At 39.0% G+C, this 16,545-nt stretch overlaps 1 protein-coding gene and 1 long non-coding RNA gene across 2 annotated transcripts; one reads left to right on the top strand and one right to left on the bottom strand.

The window, feature by feature from the left end:
- Window positions 1–4,801: 4,801 nt before the first annotated feature.
- On the bottom strand, window positions 4,802–8,064 carry LOC127501434 (zinc finger CCHC domain-containing protein 18). Its single transcript, XM_051873403.1, has 2 exons — window positions 7,634–8,064; window positions 4,802–7,252 (listed from the first exon to the last, which is right to left on the bottom strand). Exon 2 carries the CDS (start codon window positions 6,494–6,496, stop codon window positions 4,820–4,822), a length of 1,677 nt encoding a protein of 558 aa, XP_051729363.1. The 5' UTR covers window positions 6,497–7,252; window positions 7,634–8,064; the 3' UTR covers window positions 4,802–4,819.
- Window positions 7,191–7,435, top strand: LOC127501435 (uncharacterized). The gene is made up of 2 exons (XR_007926598.1): window positions 7,191–7,309; window positions 7,404–7,435. It is a non-coding gene; the product is annotated as an uncharacterized LOC127501435 (long non-coding RNA).
- Window positions 8,065–16,545: the final 8,481 nt, after the last annotated feature.

Here is a 16,545-nt window from a genome sequence, read left to right as displayed (position 1 = left end):
ATTACAAATTATTTTTGTCACAATTTATTTTATTTTAAGTATTTATTAATATCACCAATCTCCAATTATTTACTTTTCTGAACTTCATACATTTATATTAATATATATATTTAACCCTTAATTAGTCTGGGTTACATCCTCCCCTCCTAACTGTGCACGTCTCGTGACACAATTTAGAGTGACTCAACATTTTACACATCATGTATGGAGGATATCTCAGGTAAACCATTCAGGCTTTCACTGCCACCCAATGCATTAACAAAAGCAGTGTTTAAACCTTGAAACAAGGACTGCACTACATGTATCAAAGGGTTTCCAAGCTGTGGATAGGTAAGTATTTTAGGTCTCTCTCTTCGTCGAACAGATCGTCTAGGTAAGTCTCCTGAAAGCTCATTTTCCTCCACATCGGAAATCTGGTTGTGTTCACTACATTCATCCTCAGCATTTTCTTGGTCATTAATTGATGTTGCATCAGGAAGATGACTAGCCTCAACATTTTCCGGAACATCAGGTAAGTATTCCGTTGGAACTTCAACAGGTAAGTGTTCTCCTACAGCTCCGGTCGGTAAAGCTTGCTCTGGAACATCTGCAGGTAAGTCATTACTCTGATCCCTCAGAGCTGCATCATCTGCTGAAGGTGAATGAACAATCTCAAAATTAAGGGAGTCTTCTTTCGGATCATTTGGCCGAAGAACTTTGTGAACCGTAGTAAACCTGGTTTCATTGACTGGATATGTACTACATATTGGATCAGGAATTTCATCGTCTGTCTCAAGAGCAGAATCCAGACCATCAAGACTTTGTGAATCAGGATTCAGCCGAGTCCTGCGCCTTGTGGTAGGTTTACTCACAGCTGGGTCTGAGGTCTCAGAAACAGGTAGGAACCCACAAGGAAGCAGAAGATCTCTATGAAGAGTGCGAAGCGGACCATCCTTTGTCTCCGGACGGACAGTGTAAACTGGTAGGTCAGCAGCTTGTTTCACAACGACATAGATTTCAGATTCCCATCTGTCTGCTAACTTATGCTTCCCACGGATACGGACATTCCTTACTAATACACGATCACCAACTTCCAAAGAAGAATTGGTCACATGTTTGTCATACCGGATTTTGTTCTTTTCAGCAATTTTCCGGGCATTTTGTGAAGCAACCTCATAACTCTCCTTTAAGTGAGACTTAAGATGTTGAACATACTGCGAATGAGATACTGGTGAACTGTCTTTACCAGGTAATCCAAAAGCAAGATCAAGCGGCAACCGAGGTTGACGGCCAAACATCAGTTCATACGGGGAAAATCCTGTGGCTTCATGCTTGGTGCAATTATATGCATGGACCAAAGGTTTAACAAAATCCTTCCAATGGCTTTTGTCCTTTTCTTCCAACGTTCCAAGCATGTTTAACAAGGTCCGGTTAAACCGCTCCACAGGATTCCCCCGAGGATGATATGGTGTAGTTCTGATTTTTTGGATTCCTGCAATTGCACAAAGCTCCTTGATGGTATGTGACTCAAAGTCCGGTCCTTGGTCACTGTGTAACCGCTCAGGGAAACCATAATGCACAATGAATTGATCCCATAGACACTTTGCAACAGTTCTTGCTTTTTGATTTGGCGTTGGTATGGCCACAGCATACTTGGTAAAGAAATCAGTAATCACCAAGATATCACGAGTGTTGCTCTTGTCAGGTTCAAGAGAAAGAAAATCCATACAAACAAGCTGTAAGGGTCTGGTGGCTTGGATGTTCACTAAAGGTGCACTTTTCTGTGGCAAAGATTTTCTGCGGACACAACGACTACAGGTCTTAACTTTTTGCTCTACTTCAGCTCCCATCCTTGGCCAATAGAATCTGGAACGGACCAGATCCAGCGTCCTTTCCATTCCCATATGACCCATTTGATCATGTAAGCTGCTCACAGCAAAACTCCTGAGATCTTCGGGCAAAACCAATTGGTGATTCACATCATCTCCATCTCGTCGTCGCCTATACAGAACTCCATCCACCAACTCAAGACGGTCCCATTCTCGTAAGTAAAAGGGAAGATCTAAATATTCCTTCCTTAATGCAGGTGGAGGTTTCTCACCTGATTCCAGACACATTATCACCTCACGAATAACCGGATCAGATCTCTGCTTTTCAACTAAATCTTCCTTCATCAAGTGAGGTATAGCAGGTAACCCACTCAAGTTCTCTTCTTGCTCATAATATTCCGGCACTGCATCAGGATGAAGCGCAAGGGATTCAACCAAGGTAATGCCAGAATTATCAGCTTGTTGGACAGAATGTTTCTCACAGATGGCTCTGAATACATCTTTGTCAGTGGTGTGCGATTTGTCAGCACCCATTGTATGGTACTGCACAAACTTCTGGATCCTCTCATACTCTTTTGATGACAATTGATCCTCTGCCAGCTCTTCGTGTGGTCGCCTTGACAAGCTGTCTGCATCAATGTTTTGTTTACCAGCCCGATACTGCAGTTTAAATGAGAATGTAGAAAGTGCAGCAAGCCACCGGTAGCTAGTTGCATCCAGCTTAGCGGTTGTCAAAAGGTAAGTCAAGGGATTACTGTCTGTTATAACAGTAAATGTGCTGCCATAAAGATAATCCTGAAATTTCTCTGTTACAGCCCATTTAAGGGCAAGAAACTCAAGTTTATGAGCCGGATAACGGGACTCACTACGCGATAAGCCTCTGCTAGCAAATGCAATCACACGTTGTTGACCATCCTGTTCTTGGTACAGCGCAGCTCCCAGCCCTGTGGTGCTGGCATCTGTATGAACAACATAAGGGAGTTTAGGGTCCGCAAAACCCAAGACAGGAGCGGTAGAAAGCTTATCAACAAGGGTCTTGAATGCTTCTTGGCAAGCAGTCGTCCAACGACCACCAAAAGGCTCTTTGGGATCGTAATACTGACATTCTTTCTCAGCCTTCTTACAACCTTTCCTCAACGGTGGATAACCAGAAGTCAGGTCATTCAGAGGTTTCACTATCTGTGAATAGTCCTTAATGAACCTACGATAATAACCTGAAAAACCTAAGAACGACCTTAACTCCTTAAGGTTTCTTGGACATGGCCAGGTTTTTATAGCCTCAATCTTTTCCGGATCCGTTTCCACCCCACGCTCAGATACTATATGCCCCAAGTATCTGACGGAAGTCTGGAAAAAACGGCACTTCTCCGGCGAAAGTTTTAGCCCATATTCCTTCAGGCGAGTTAGGACTTGCAGCAGCCGCCTCTCATGTTCCTCTAGGGTTTTGGAAAACACAATCAAATCATCCAAAAACACAAGCACTTCTTTTAGATTGATGTCTCCCATACACCTCTCCATCAGCCTTTGGAAAGTGCTTGGTGCATTGGTCACCCCCTGTGGCATACGGTTAAATTCCCAAAATCCCAATGGACACACAAAAGCTGTTTTGGGCTTGTCTACTTCCGCAACTTCAATCTGGTAATACCCAGATTTTAAATCCAGAACAGTAAACCACTTCGAACCATTTAAAGCTGAAAATGTTTCTTCAAGGTTCGGCAAGGCATAAGCGTCCTTGACTGTTTGAAGATTTAGCTTCCGGTAATCTATACAGAGTCGTACGTCGCCATTTTTCTTCCTGACTACCACTATTGGCGATGAGAAAGGGGATTCCGACTCACGTATGACTCCGCTTGAGAGAAGCTCCTGAAGGTGTTTTCTTACTGCTCCGATGTCACGTGGATGGATTGGTCTGGCGCGATGCTTAAACGGGGTCTCATCATGTAATTTGATGCAATGTTTCACTTTCTGTGTATGTCCAAAATCCAGATCGTGTTGAGCAAAGACTTCTGGCATCTCACGAAGTTTCTTGGCTATTCGATCCTTCCACTCCTGTGATAGTGGAGAATCACCGAAATTCAAGCTGAACTTTTCCTCTTTGCTCATTGTGGGCTCACTACTTTGGGAAGCTGATTCAGACACAGCATTGCCAGAAGAAAGCACTGACTCCAAGGCATGGATTTCTGCAATTACACACCTCTGTGGAATAGTGACGTCATGATCAGTTTCATTTGAGAGAAGTACCGGAAGATGGCTAGATTGCTTGGAAGGAAGGGTAAGCAAGCAGTTTTTTACGACAACTCCTCCAGGTAAAGAAGATATGGAGGGGTACTCCACTACAATCCACTTATCAGTTGGAACCCCAAGCACATGGACAATGCCTTCTAAAACGACGGTTTGGCCAGCAGCTATGACTTCAGGCACCCTGCCCCTCAACCTAACATGACCGAGAACACCAGTTGTTCCATATTTGTGCCGCAATCTGAGGGTATTCAGAACAGCCCTGTAGCCAAACAAAGAAGGCTGGAAAGTTGTAGAACTCATTTTCAAGTGTTCCTCATAAAGAGTGTCCAAAGTGTTTGTCCCTATCAGGACTAAAGGCATGGTGTAGGACTTTGGATCTGGAACCACCAAAGCAACAGTGGGTACTTCAACACTTGTACCAATGAACTCTGCAGGAAAGGTCACGTTCAACTCTATATAACCAATGTAGGGCACAGAAAGACCATTCGCGCCTTCAACTTCCAACAAATCAGAAAGGGAATTGATAGGACATTCTGAAAGACACTGCTCATAAAAAGACAAAGGAATAGTGGTAACTTGTGAGCCGGTGTCTATCAAACAGTTGCATTCCTGCCCTGAAATAGTAACTTGTGCAATACATTTTTCACCAATCAAACCCTTAGGCAGTTTTGCAATTTCCATCTTGGAACAATGGCTTTGTGTGGAGGTTTTGGTTTTAGGGGGACACTTCAATATTTCAGTCCCTGGTCGTCCCGCAACAGGAACTGGCTCTAGTTTAAAGCAGGTTTTGTGATGTTGTATTGAGACTCCCACTGGGATTGTTTCTCCCTCAAGACTTTACGCTTTTCAGCCACCAGTGTTGGATTGGGCTCTGACTCACAGGAGGAGGCAATATGGCCATCTTCTCCACATTTAAAACAATACCATGGCCTGGGTTTGTCAGATTGTTTACCGTTTGCAGGTATTGTGGTTACAGTGCTCTGTTTGCTTGATCTTTTCTCTGTGATTGAGGATTTCTGACCCACTGCCTGCAATGCAGATTTCTTTGGGACATCAGCTTTAGAGGTGAGTTTTGCTAGTTGACTCTGAAGAGTTGCTATCTGTTTTCTTAGTTCTTTAGCTTCTGTTGCCAATGACAGCACATTGGAGGCTGCAGCTTGTTCAGTTTCATCAGACACCCAGGTTCTGTGGGTATGCATCAGTGCGCGCTGCTTGGTACCACCTAGATGTTGTTTCATGCGCATGGTTTTTGCAGCATGTTTATCCTCCTCAGTACGTAGCATCAATAACAGCTGTGCGAAATGTGGAGGATCATCACGTTTTTGTGTCAATCGCAGGTCAGCGATCAACCCATCATCCCAGCAGCCCCGGCAGAATTGCTTCAAGAGATGTCGGTCTGCTTCACTGGGCGAAACCCCACCACGCTTAATCGTTACACTCAAGGCTGCCTGAAGCCTAGACAAGTAAGATGAAGGTCTCTCCCCTGCATCCTGCAAGGTATTCATAAATTTAGCAAAGAGTTCGTCACCATCTTCTACCGTGCCGAAAGCAGAATCTAGCAACTGCAGGTAAGCTGATGGGGAAGCTTCAGGACTCAAGTGTTTAATAACATCAGCAGCTGGGGGCAAAAGACTTTCCAGGATCTTTCGTGACCCATGCAGATCAGATATTGCAGGATCTTTCAGAATAAGATCCACACTAGAACGCCATGCATCATAATCTGTCTCGTTGGCAGGTCTAGGTTTCCTCCCAGAAAATAACCTGAGTCGCATGGGAGCATGCACCTGAGCAACAGCTTCTCCACTCCTCACCACATGTTCAACAACTAACCTCTGAACTTCAGGCGGGTTAAGTATCGTGGGAGAGGTAAGAACTGTGGTGTCAGCCACATAAGAAGCAGGAGGATGGGTCTGCTGGGTTCCTTCTTGGCAAGGCTGAGCGATAACTGGAGTTGCTTTGCCTTCAAGCGGCTCTTGACGGGATGGTCTAATAGGGTTTTCATCAACAGCTTCAGATGTAGAGCCTGCAGGAAGAACTACAGCACTCATTTCTGTCAGCATTTCACTCAACATTGCTTCAAAATTTGCCCCACTAAGTTTCGCAATTTCTTTCAATCCTTCTAGGTATGATCTGGTAGCACTACCCCCCAACTTTCGGGTGTAAACACTGGATAAAGATCTCACTATATAAGTGACATTTGGATCACTGGTTAGTTGGTGAGTATAGGGCAACATGAGCTCTAATGACTGTAAAGCACAGCCACTGTCAAACTCAATAATTAAGTCACGATGGAAGTCAGAATCAGGGTCCTGAATTTTGACTGACCTAGCAATAGAACCATGTTCTTGCAGAATTTTTATCAGTTCTTCATCATTCGCTGTTCCAGTTACCCCACTAACTATTACAGCATTTGGGATTTTGATACCTTCTTGGAAAATTACATCCATTTTGACAACAAATTGGTTAATTTGTCTGAGCACTAAAATGGGTTTAAAGATCAACTGCCTGTCTTCAGCAATACAGCACCACCTCCTGGCCCTGGCTCGCCAATGTTATGTAACGGGTTATATTACTTATAATTTAGTTCTTCACTTTTATGGACCAATTAGGAAAATCAGAAGATTCGTATGATCGACTACGGAGGTAGAGGGTAATTGCTGAAGGAACGACAGGAGACCACAATTAAGGTAAGTACGTAGATTTTTTATAAATGTTCCCTTAAATGCCGGCCTTTCCCCTTTTTGAAAGTAAACAATAAAATAAATAAAAAGCAATTCAAAGTGAGTTACGTCAATTCGATGAAAAGAAATAAAAGAACAAATCACTTAAGAGCAAATCACTGTCAGTTTCACACTAGAATAGTATGAATACAATAGAAAACAATAGAATGACAACAATTTGTCCAGATTCAACAACAATTTTGTGATATCACGCACACGTCGACGACCAGTTCAATTTCCAAATGTTCAATAACTGATATCAGTTCCTTCTTCTAGTTATCTCAGACAGTTTCAGTCCCGTATGGAGAAAACACAGTCTCTATGCAGGAATAGTTTTACCTTGAGCAGGGGAGAAAAAAAAAAAATGAAATCACGATACTCTCCTGGTCCTATAGGATGAATTTTCTTCTTTCTTTTCCAGTGTCCGAATAGGTTGGCTCGCCATCAAAGAAAATCAATCTCCCCTCAGGAAAAAAACCTGACCTGTTTAAAAGGTCAGAAATGCATGACTGCATTTAGTCAACAATAGCATCACATCAGGTAAGTATCTCCACATACCAATAAATTAACATATAAAGTAATAATTTCAATGTTTTACAATATTACATTGAAATAAACATACATCTCTTTTCAGGCACGTGTATATTACCCCGACATGCACGTGAAGCGTGCACGTGAAAAAGAACGACACCACATGAGAACAACTGAACAGCGCTACGAATTTGTACCATAATATCCAAAGATACAACATAAATCACACATATGACCATAATAAACAAAATAAACAACTTCTTTCCTTACAAAATAAGTGTTGTTTTCTTATTTAAACATTAAACTCAGCATACTTGCATAAATTGAACTCACCACATCCAGATATTCACGTCCCAGTAATACAATGATGTAATTCACCCATCGATAGTCACAGGAGTAAAATAACAACTGAATCCACTCAATATTCTCCTCTTTCAACTGACTTGAGTTTTAATCACTATTTTCAAAGTTTTACTCCGTTATTTCTATTTTCTTGATAGCTAAATCTAGCGAATTTCTTTCCCGTCTTCTTCCTTCTTAGGTCTTGCGCAATCTGCCGCATCAGCAAGTGGGCGGTCCATATCAACCGAACTCTGATTGGATGGAACTATAACTTGTTTAAATATTACAAATTATTTTTGTCACAATTTATTTTATTTTAAGTATTTATTAATATCACCAATCTCCAATTATTTACTTTTCTGAACTTCATACATTTATATTAATATATATATTTAACCCTTAATTAGTCTGGGTTACACCATACCATCAGAGATGCAGGCTTCTGAACTGAGCGCTGATAACAACTTGGGTTGTCCTTGTCCTCTTTAGTCCGGATGACATGGTGTCCCAGTTTTCCAAAAAGAACTTCAAATTTTGATTCGTCTGACCACAGAACAGTTTTCCACTTTGCCACAGTCCATTTTAAATGAGCCTTGGCTCAGAGAAAACGCCTGCGCTTCTGGATCATGTTTAGATATGGCTTCTTTTTTGACCTATAGAGTTTTAGCCGGCAACGGTGAATGGCACGGTGGATTGTGTTCACCGACAATGTTTTCTGTAAGTATTCCTGAGCCCATGTTGTGATTTCCATTACAGTAGCATTCCTGTATGTGATGCAGTGCCGTCTAAGGGCCCTGAAGATCACGGGCATCCAGTATGGTTTTCCGGCCTTGACCCTTACGCACAGAGATTGTTCCAGATTCTCTGAATCTTTGGATGATATTATGCACTGTAGATGATGATAACTTCAAACTCTTTGCAATTTTTCTCTGAGAAACTCCTTTCTGATATTGCTCCACTATTTTTCGCCACAGTATTGGGGGAATTGGTGATCCTTTGCCCATCTTGACTTCTGAGAGACACTGCCACTCTGAGAGACTCTTTTTATACCCAATCATGTTGCCAATTGACCTAATAAGTTGCAAATTGGTCCTCCAGCTGTTCCTTATATGTACATTTAACTTTTCCGGCCTCTTATTGCTACCTGTCCCAACTTTTTTGGAATGTGTAGCTCTCATGAAATCCCAAATGAGCCAATATTTGGCATGACATTTCAAAATGTCTCACTTTCAACATTTGATATGTTATCTATATTTTATTGTGAATAAAATATAAGTTTATGAGATTTGTAAATTATTGCATTCCTTTTTTATTCACAATTTGTACAGTGTCCCAACTTGTTTGGAATCGGGTTTGTAGCTGTAGCAACATTTTTACCTCATATTCTGCAAAGCGTTTGTTATTCTTGACCTCATTCAGTGAAATTCTATAAAGCCTTAGTTTAGGGGTGTTGCAATATATTTTTATGTGATTAAAACATTAACGGCTTTCTGTTGTTTTGTGTAAATGAACTATAATAATCTGACATTGATGATCTTGACATTGGTGATCTTGAATCGATTAATTAGCAGAAGTTATTACTCCACTTGCACATGATGACAGTTCTATATTGTTGGACCAAAATGGTTTAAACGACAGAGTTGCAATCATGTTGCCACAGTTTCAGGAAACAGTCATGAATAGCTAGTTAATTTCTCTAACAATGCACCAAACTATGGTAGTGAAGCAGTTAGTTACATTGTTGCCATTTGTCATAAAACGGGAAAAAAGAAGGCACAATGTCTACTGCAGCCAGACTAAATCATGTTGGAGAAGATGACATACAAAAATAAGACACTCAAGCCCCTGGTTTCACAGACAAGGCTTAAGCTTGTCCTAAAATGTATGTTGGAGCTGTTTTAACTGAAAGCAACTTGCACTGACATATCTTAAAATACGTTTATAAAAGCTAATTAAATGCCCTAATTGAACTAAGGCCTATAATCATGTCTTAGCCAAAGCCCTGTCTGTGAAACCAGGCCTAAGGCCTTTACACTATTGCGTCTTCGTTTTAAAAACGAAAAACGGAGACTTTCGAAAATGCTGCAGACCCCATTTTAGTTTGAAAATGCCGGGGGTTGCATTTCAGTATAAATGGACCAAAACGGAGACTTTTGAAAGCGATGGCGTGGCTGCCCACGTTCGCTCTGTGTATCCTTGACAACCATGTAAACAATAACAAACAATAACATGGAGACTAAACTGCAATCTTTGCTGGCTTTGTTGTCATTTTTAGCAGCCATTGTGCAGTTAAACTTTTTTTAATACTGCAGCTGCCTACATGTGCAAGAGGCAACTGTTTACACTTGTACGTGCATGCCCAGTGTGCATGAATGGTCATGTGACATGCGTTTTCGGTCGTGTAGTATAGACGGAGATCGTTTCTGAAACACTGTGGAAATGCCAGTGTAGACGAGGATCTTTTTTACTTTAAAACGACATTTTAAAATGAAAACGCACTAGTGTAAATGGTACACCATAATGAGCACCTAAGTGTCTAATGCCTGCTACAGACTGTATGATTCTGGCTGTTCTATAAGATCATTACAAAGCACACTGTACAACATGGATCTAATAAACTTGGGTACGACTTGTATGTAGACTGTACGATGATGACACCTATTGAATCATAGTCTACGACGCAAGTTAGAATAGAAGAATAAAGCGTTGTAAGACTTGATTTTCCTGCTAAGACAAAAACTGAGATCAAGCACCCTGCAATAAAGCAATAAAGCTTATCTGGAGAGAAGATCTCAAAGAAATAGCATAGGACAACGCCTTGCCCTCACACATCTACAGGATGCAATAGCCCTCCCCCCAAAACACACACACACCCTCCTTCCTTTCCCCCTGACTCAGGTCACTGAAAGTTCTCCAAGAAGTATAATGTATCTGGTGTATCTATTGTTTATTCCTTTCATGTTTGGTATCATTTTAAATGTCTCAGTGCGATTGGTAAAATGGTCTCAATTTCACAGCAGTCACTGGTATTATGAAGAAGACTGAAAACTAAGGATAATTCTGTTCTCCTTTTGGGTGTTGAAAAACCCACTCCTCTCCCCCAAAACAGGTGTTGGTGTAATAAATATTTACAACCCTTTGTTCTGGTCTGTATATAAGGTAAAGTGCAAAGCAGTCAGGGGGGACTTTCTGTAGCCAGAAGCCCCCACACAGTGGTGGACAAGTGTCTTCAAACACTAATCCACCACTGTGTGCATGTGCATTTCAGTTGATGTTATGCATTTATTATTTCTGAATTGGCTTCTAATTGTCCAACTATGTAATTGGCATGATACATTTTTATTTGACAAATAAAATGTTATATTTGGTTTATTCTGTATTATTTTTGATTCATTATTTCTAGTAGATTAAAGCGAAGGTATTACCGCAAATCTGTGTTCAGGATTGATCATACGGAAGGTTTAATAGATGGAGCATAGGGCACATCAATTAAGTCCATTTCGATTTCTGACTATCGCTGCCTTAAATAAGTTGCAGTTTTCGTAAATATATAAAAACTATGCTTTTTGTTACGAGTAAGCAGAGCGCGACCGACTTAAAGGTAGATATTTACCCTGCATCCAATGTTTAAGGTCAGAACTGACGAGTTTGTGTCCGGGAAGAGCACTCAAGTCGGCCGAAGTGACTTTTCTAAAGCGATACCGGGACTGCAGTGAACGAATAATTGAAGATATAAAATAATCAGAATAATCAAAAATCTAAATTAATGCATAACCAATGATTCATTTCTAATTGGAAACACAACCTAAGAATGAGAATCATTTGAAATTGGAGTCAGATTAAACGAGTGAAATTAAATAAACTTCACAGATGCGCTGAAAAGGCATACACGCGTTAACCTTCGCCCAGGCCGTCGGATTCCGTTTTTGGGCCGATGCGGGGTTCCTTACAGCGTCATTAGCATGCGCTAGTGGTAAACAAATAGAGCCAGATGAATTGCACTTTGGTAATTGTGTCTTTTATGTGCACTCAAAAAAAAAAAAAAAAAAAAAAAGAGGAAGCAAACGAGGAGAATATGAATGTGATCATAGCTAGGGAAAAGAGGCCAATTTTGCAAATGGAGCTTGAGGTAAGTAGTTTTAAGTTTAAGCGCCATGTCGTGTTGATCAATACGCCATTTCATGTTTAATTTTTTTTTTGCTAGTCATCATCTGCGAACTCAGACATGTGTAAGTATCGATCTTTTAATAATAGTCTTGAATAATGATTGGTTAGATCTAAACATAATAAGTGCCGTAACATTTGAGTCTTCCTGGCAGAACTTATGCTAGAGCTTTCATTTTTCTCCTTACCTAGAGACTCTGAATCACTCACATTTGTCTCCTCTAAAGTTTCAGAAGAGATCTCAGCAACATCACACACTGTGCTCAGACTTTTCTCCTCAGCTAGCCTCTTGAGGCGCACTGTCCCGACTTCAGGCTTGACGTTACTTTGTTTACCATGGTATACATTTACTATATAGAACTCTGTCTAAAAAAAAATATTGAGAATGATAACAAATTATACATCATTTGAAAGTTCTAAGGGTTTGCTGGCAATCTGCAGTGTTTGATTTACGATATAGATGCTCCAGCAATAGTAATAGCCTGTTGTAATTTGTATCAGGAGTGCAAATGACAACACGTGAAATCAAAACGGGACTCCATACCTTTGTTACGAAATAGCGATTGTGAGATGAATCAAATCCGTCGTGCTTGGGTACAATGATAAGCATCCATGATAAGAGTCCATTGAAAAACATCCAACAGCACTTTTTGTCCACAAAAGTGTTAAATCCATGAAATATTGATATATTTTCCATTGTTTATGTCATATTTCTCCTGAACGATCTGTTCTCCATCATCGTTCTTCAATAAATTATGCAATCTGAGCACCGTTTATGTTGTAAAACTGTATACGATCATATACATTAGACTCTCACAAACAAATGAGCCTGCCTGCAAAGTTCATTTTTCAAAATAGTGCAGCAGTTTTTAAAATTTTAAAATTTAGAAGAGATCTCAATAAATTTAATATACTGTGCTCAGATTATTCTCTTTAGCTGGAGACTCTGCTGCTCTCACATTTGTCTCCACTAAAGGCTCATAACATCACACACTGTGCTCAGACTTTTCTCCTTAGCTAAAGACTTTGGCGCTCTCACATTTGTCGCCTCTAAATTTTAGAAGAGATCTCAACAACTTTGCAAAGTGTATACCAAGCCAAATGTCTCAATGTGAACTCAAATATTTTTTTTCACATAATATGTATTAATAATCAAATTAGTCAAGGATTGAGTCATAAGCCATTTAATGTGCCTTTCAGCAAAGAAAACTCCAGGGTTACCTTTCCTGTACCAATTTTCCTGATAACATCGTCTGGTACATTACTATTTCCAACAACAAATGATATGCCCTACGCACATAAACTGTACAACTTTCTTATTGTATCAACAATTAAGAGTAATGTTGTTAACCTTATTTCTGCATATTTTCACTCTTTATATAGGCTTAAACCAGTGTTGCCAATTAAGCGATTTTGTCACTAGATTTAGTGACTTCCTTACCCCTTTTGAGACTTTTTTCAAAAGTTTAGGGACAAATCTAGCAACTTCTTAGACTAACCTTATCTAGATTCTTATTTTGCCCACTGATCTATATTCATATTTATATAGATCAATGAATTTGCCATTATGATGTCATCTAGTGACATTTAGCTACCAGTTTTAGCTATTTTCTATTGAAAGCAGGTGGCAACACTGGCTTAAACACAGAAATTATGGACCTTTTTACTTTATTGGTGCACACTTTGTAAAGTAAGACAAAAGTAAGACTAAACTTTAAGAGGAGACAAATGTGAGAGCTTCAAAGTTTTTAGCTACGGAGAAAAGTCTGAGCACAGTGTTATTGAGATCTCTTCTAACACTTTAAAAGAGACCATTGTGAGACTGTTAGTTTTTGTCTCAGGAGACAAGTCTCCATTTGATATTAATGTAACCTCATTTATGTTTTTTTTTTCTTTTTTTTCTCCCCTTTGGATAGCTTCTTTCTCATTCATCCACACCATTTCAATTAAGCACAATACATGCATATTTGAAGTTTAGTGTAGACAGTGTTTTGTTGCACAATGATCTAACACAGGAAATCATGACCTATATTTACATGCATGAAAAATGGGTTGTACAAGACAAACTTTGCAATGTTAAACGAAAAAAAAAAAAAAAAAAAAAAAAAAAAAGTTATGCAACAACCATGAAGCACTGGTACACTATTATTACATTTGTTAAAAATTAAGTATTTATCTTATCTTAGTCTAAACATCTTACACTTGTCTAATCCCTTGTTTAGAATATGCACTGCATATACAATGCTGGGCATTGAAGATAAATTTAAACTCTTCATATGAAATGTATAATGCTATTTTAAATGAGACTTTCAGTATTTACAACATTAGTAAAAATCTAAAATTGAACATGTTTCTCCTAAAATAAAATTGAAGATATCTGGGGCTGGTTGCAAAAACTTCTTAGTCTAGTCTTAAAAGTTAATCATTTATTATTATTATTATTATTATTTTTATTTATTTATTTATTTATTTTTTATTCAAGCCTGGTAATAACTTTTTAAAGTCAGTTACATAAAAAGGTATATCTGTTTAATTTGAATTGGAAAAGTAAGACTGATTTCACTTTGGTTACTGTAACTGCTGACGTAGTCAAACTAGTTCTTGATCTCACGAGAATACGTGTGTACTTTTACGTAAATTGTGGTTCTACCACACGTACATTTACTTACGTTTTCATACGCACAAAAACGTACAACACTGACATATTTAGAGGACTAAAACGTAAAAATACTTACGTATTAACAGCAATAAAAACATAAATCATGTAACGTAAAGTGTGAATGTATATGAATCCCCATGTATTAATATTAAAATCGTGGCTTTAATGATTTAATGTTGTTTTTAGTCGAATTTACTGAAAGCAGTGTACTCATCTACTTAATATGAAATAACATTTCTGTTTGTGACTTGTGCTGCTCGTTTTGGAGGATTGCATAATGTTAAACAAGACTACAATTTAAAACCTTATGAATACATTTTCTGTAATTGTTTAACCATTTTGTAATATTTAGTTTGTTTGCTGTGCGACACAGAAGGCGTTTTCTCCTATGCAGTGACTGACAATACAACCATAAGATACACCAAGGGATCTTACATTTATCTACAAAACGATAAAAGGGAAATTATACATATATCTTTAAGACATGATAAGATTCGTAAATATTTTAAGTTTTTTTTTCGCTGTAAAAACGTAAGTATTTTTACGTTTTAGTGCCATAATTACGTCAATATTGTACGTTTTAGCACCTTTCTAAACGTACAAAAATGTACGTTTTGTGTCTTGAAAGTTACGTATTAATACCTACGTATTAACAATGAGACCAGGCTGTAAGTTAATATAATATATGCTAAGTTTAAGCAACTGGCACCAGAAGACAAAGTTGATACATAAATGAGACATATAAGAGAATAATCAGCCCTTAGTATCCTGAGCTTAGAGAAAGCTCTTTCAGAACCATATCCTTGTGGGCAGCACATCAACATTAAGGCACAGCATCACCTAAGACAGCACAAGTTCAAATCCAAGCTAAAGGTACTTTCCTGCTCCAGTTTTCTTCTCATCTCTCCCATGTTTCCTGTCTCTCGTCCTGTCCATTAAAGATGGAAAAAAAAAAAAAAAAAAAAAAACTTTAAAATATTTTTATAATGGAGTCTTGAAAGAGATTATACAGCAAAACAATAAAGAGATCTCTCATTTCTCATTCTGGACTCCTTTCTCTCAGAACTTTCTCATGTCATAGTCTACTTTTAGGCATTTTAGGAGAAACATCTGAGACACTGTTGATACTACAATGAGAGATATATGAGAATCAGTCTCATGAGCTTAGAAAGAGCAACCTCTGAGCAATAAAATATTCCTATAATGGAGTCTTGAAAAAGACTGCCGCAAGACAATAAAGAGATGTTCTGTTTCTTCCACAACATTCTCAGTTTTATCTCCTTTTCTCTCAGATATTTCTCATGTCTCAGTTGTGTCTACTCTTATTTCTCCTAAGGAATTTTAGGAGAAACATATGAAACTCTGTTGATACTAAGATGAGGAATATATGAGAATCACAACTAAGTCTAATGAGCTTAGGAAAAGCAACCACTGAGCAATACATTTTTCCTCTGGGGTAGGTCGTAGCAGCAAACACACTGAGATGAACATGCTAAATTTGCTAACATGCTAAACCGTGTGGCCATGATTGTATATCTGTCTGTCAGTGTGCCCATGTTTGATTGCTTTTGTACATGTATAATAATGTTCCTGAGCAACTGCCCAAAGGAAATGACCTTGTGTTTGTTTATGCACCCAGTGGTAGTACATGCAGTCAGCCGATTTCTTTGCTTCAGGCAAGTGCCTCAAGTGAAGGTTGATCAAAGTGGTTGACACTTATGACCACTGGCAAAACCTACTTACTGTAGACCACTTCTCATGCACTTCCTGAATAATTATTAATAATATACAGTACATACTTGCAAAATTGCAAACATTTACTTAGTGGTAAACTCTTTAAAAACTGCTTCTAGGGTTTCACTGAAGGATTTTCTCAGTCACTATCCCAAGGGGAATCTCCAAACATGTATTACTCAGCTAAATAGTGAATATTTCAGCATCTGTCAATCTGTCAGCACTGGCAAAATATCCCTCTGTTGATGCCATCCTCTGCAATCTCATCCATTTGGGCTGCAACAATATATTTTTACCCTTGTGTTTATGAAGGCCTTTGTTGATTTTGATGAGGATGGTGTTGGAC

This window comes from Ctenopharyngodon idella, chromosome 19 (assembly GCF_019924925.1).
Source record: "Ctenopharyngodon idella isolate HZGC_01 chromosome 19, HZGC01, whole genome shotgun sequence".
In the NCBI taxonomy this organism is placed as follows: domain Eukaryota; kingdom Metazoa; phylum Chordata; class Actinopteri; order Cypriniformes; family Xenocyprididae; genus Ctenopharyngodon; species Ctenopharyngodon idella.
Note: the sequence above shows the minus strand (reverse complement) of the source record. Positions and strands in the feature narration are given on the sequence as shown.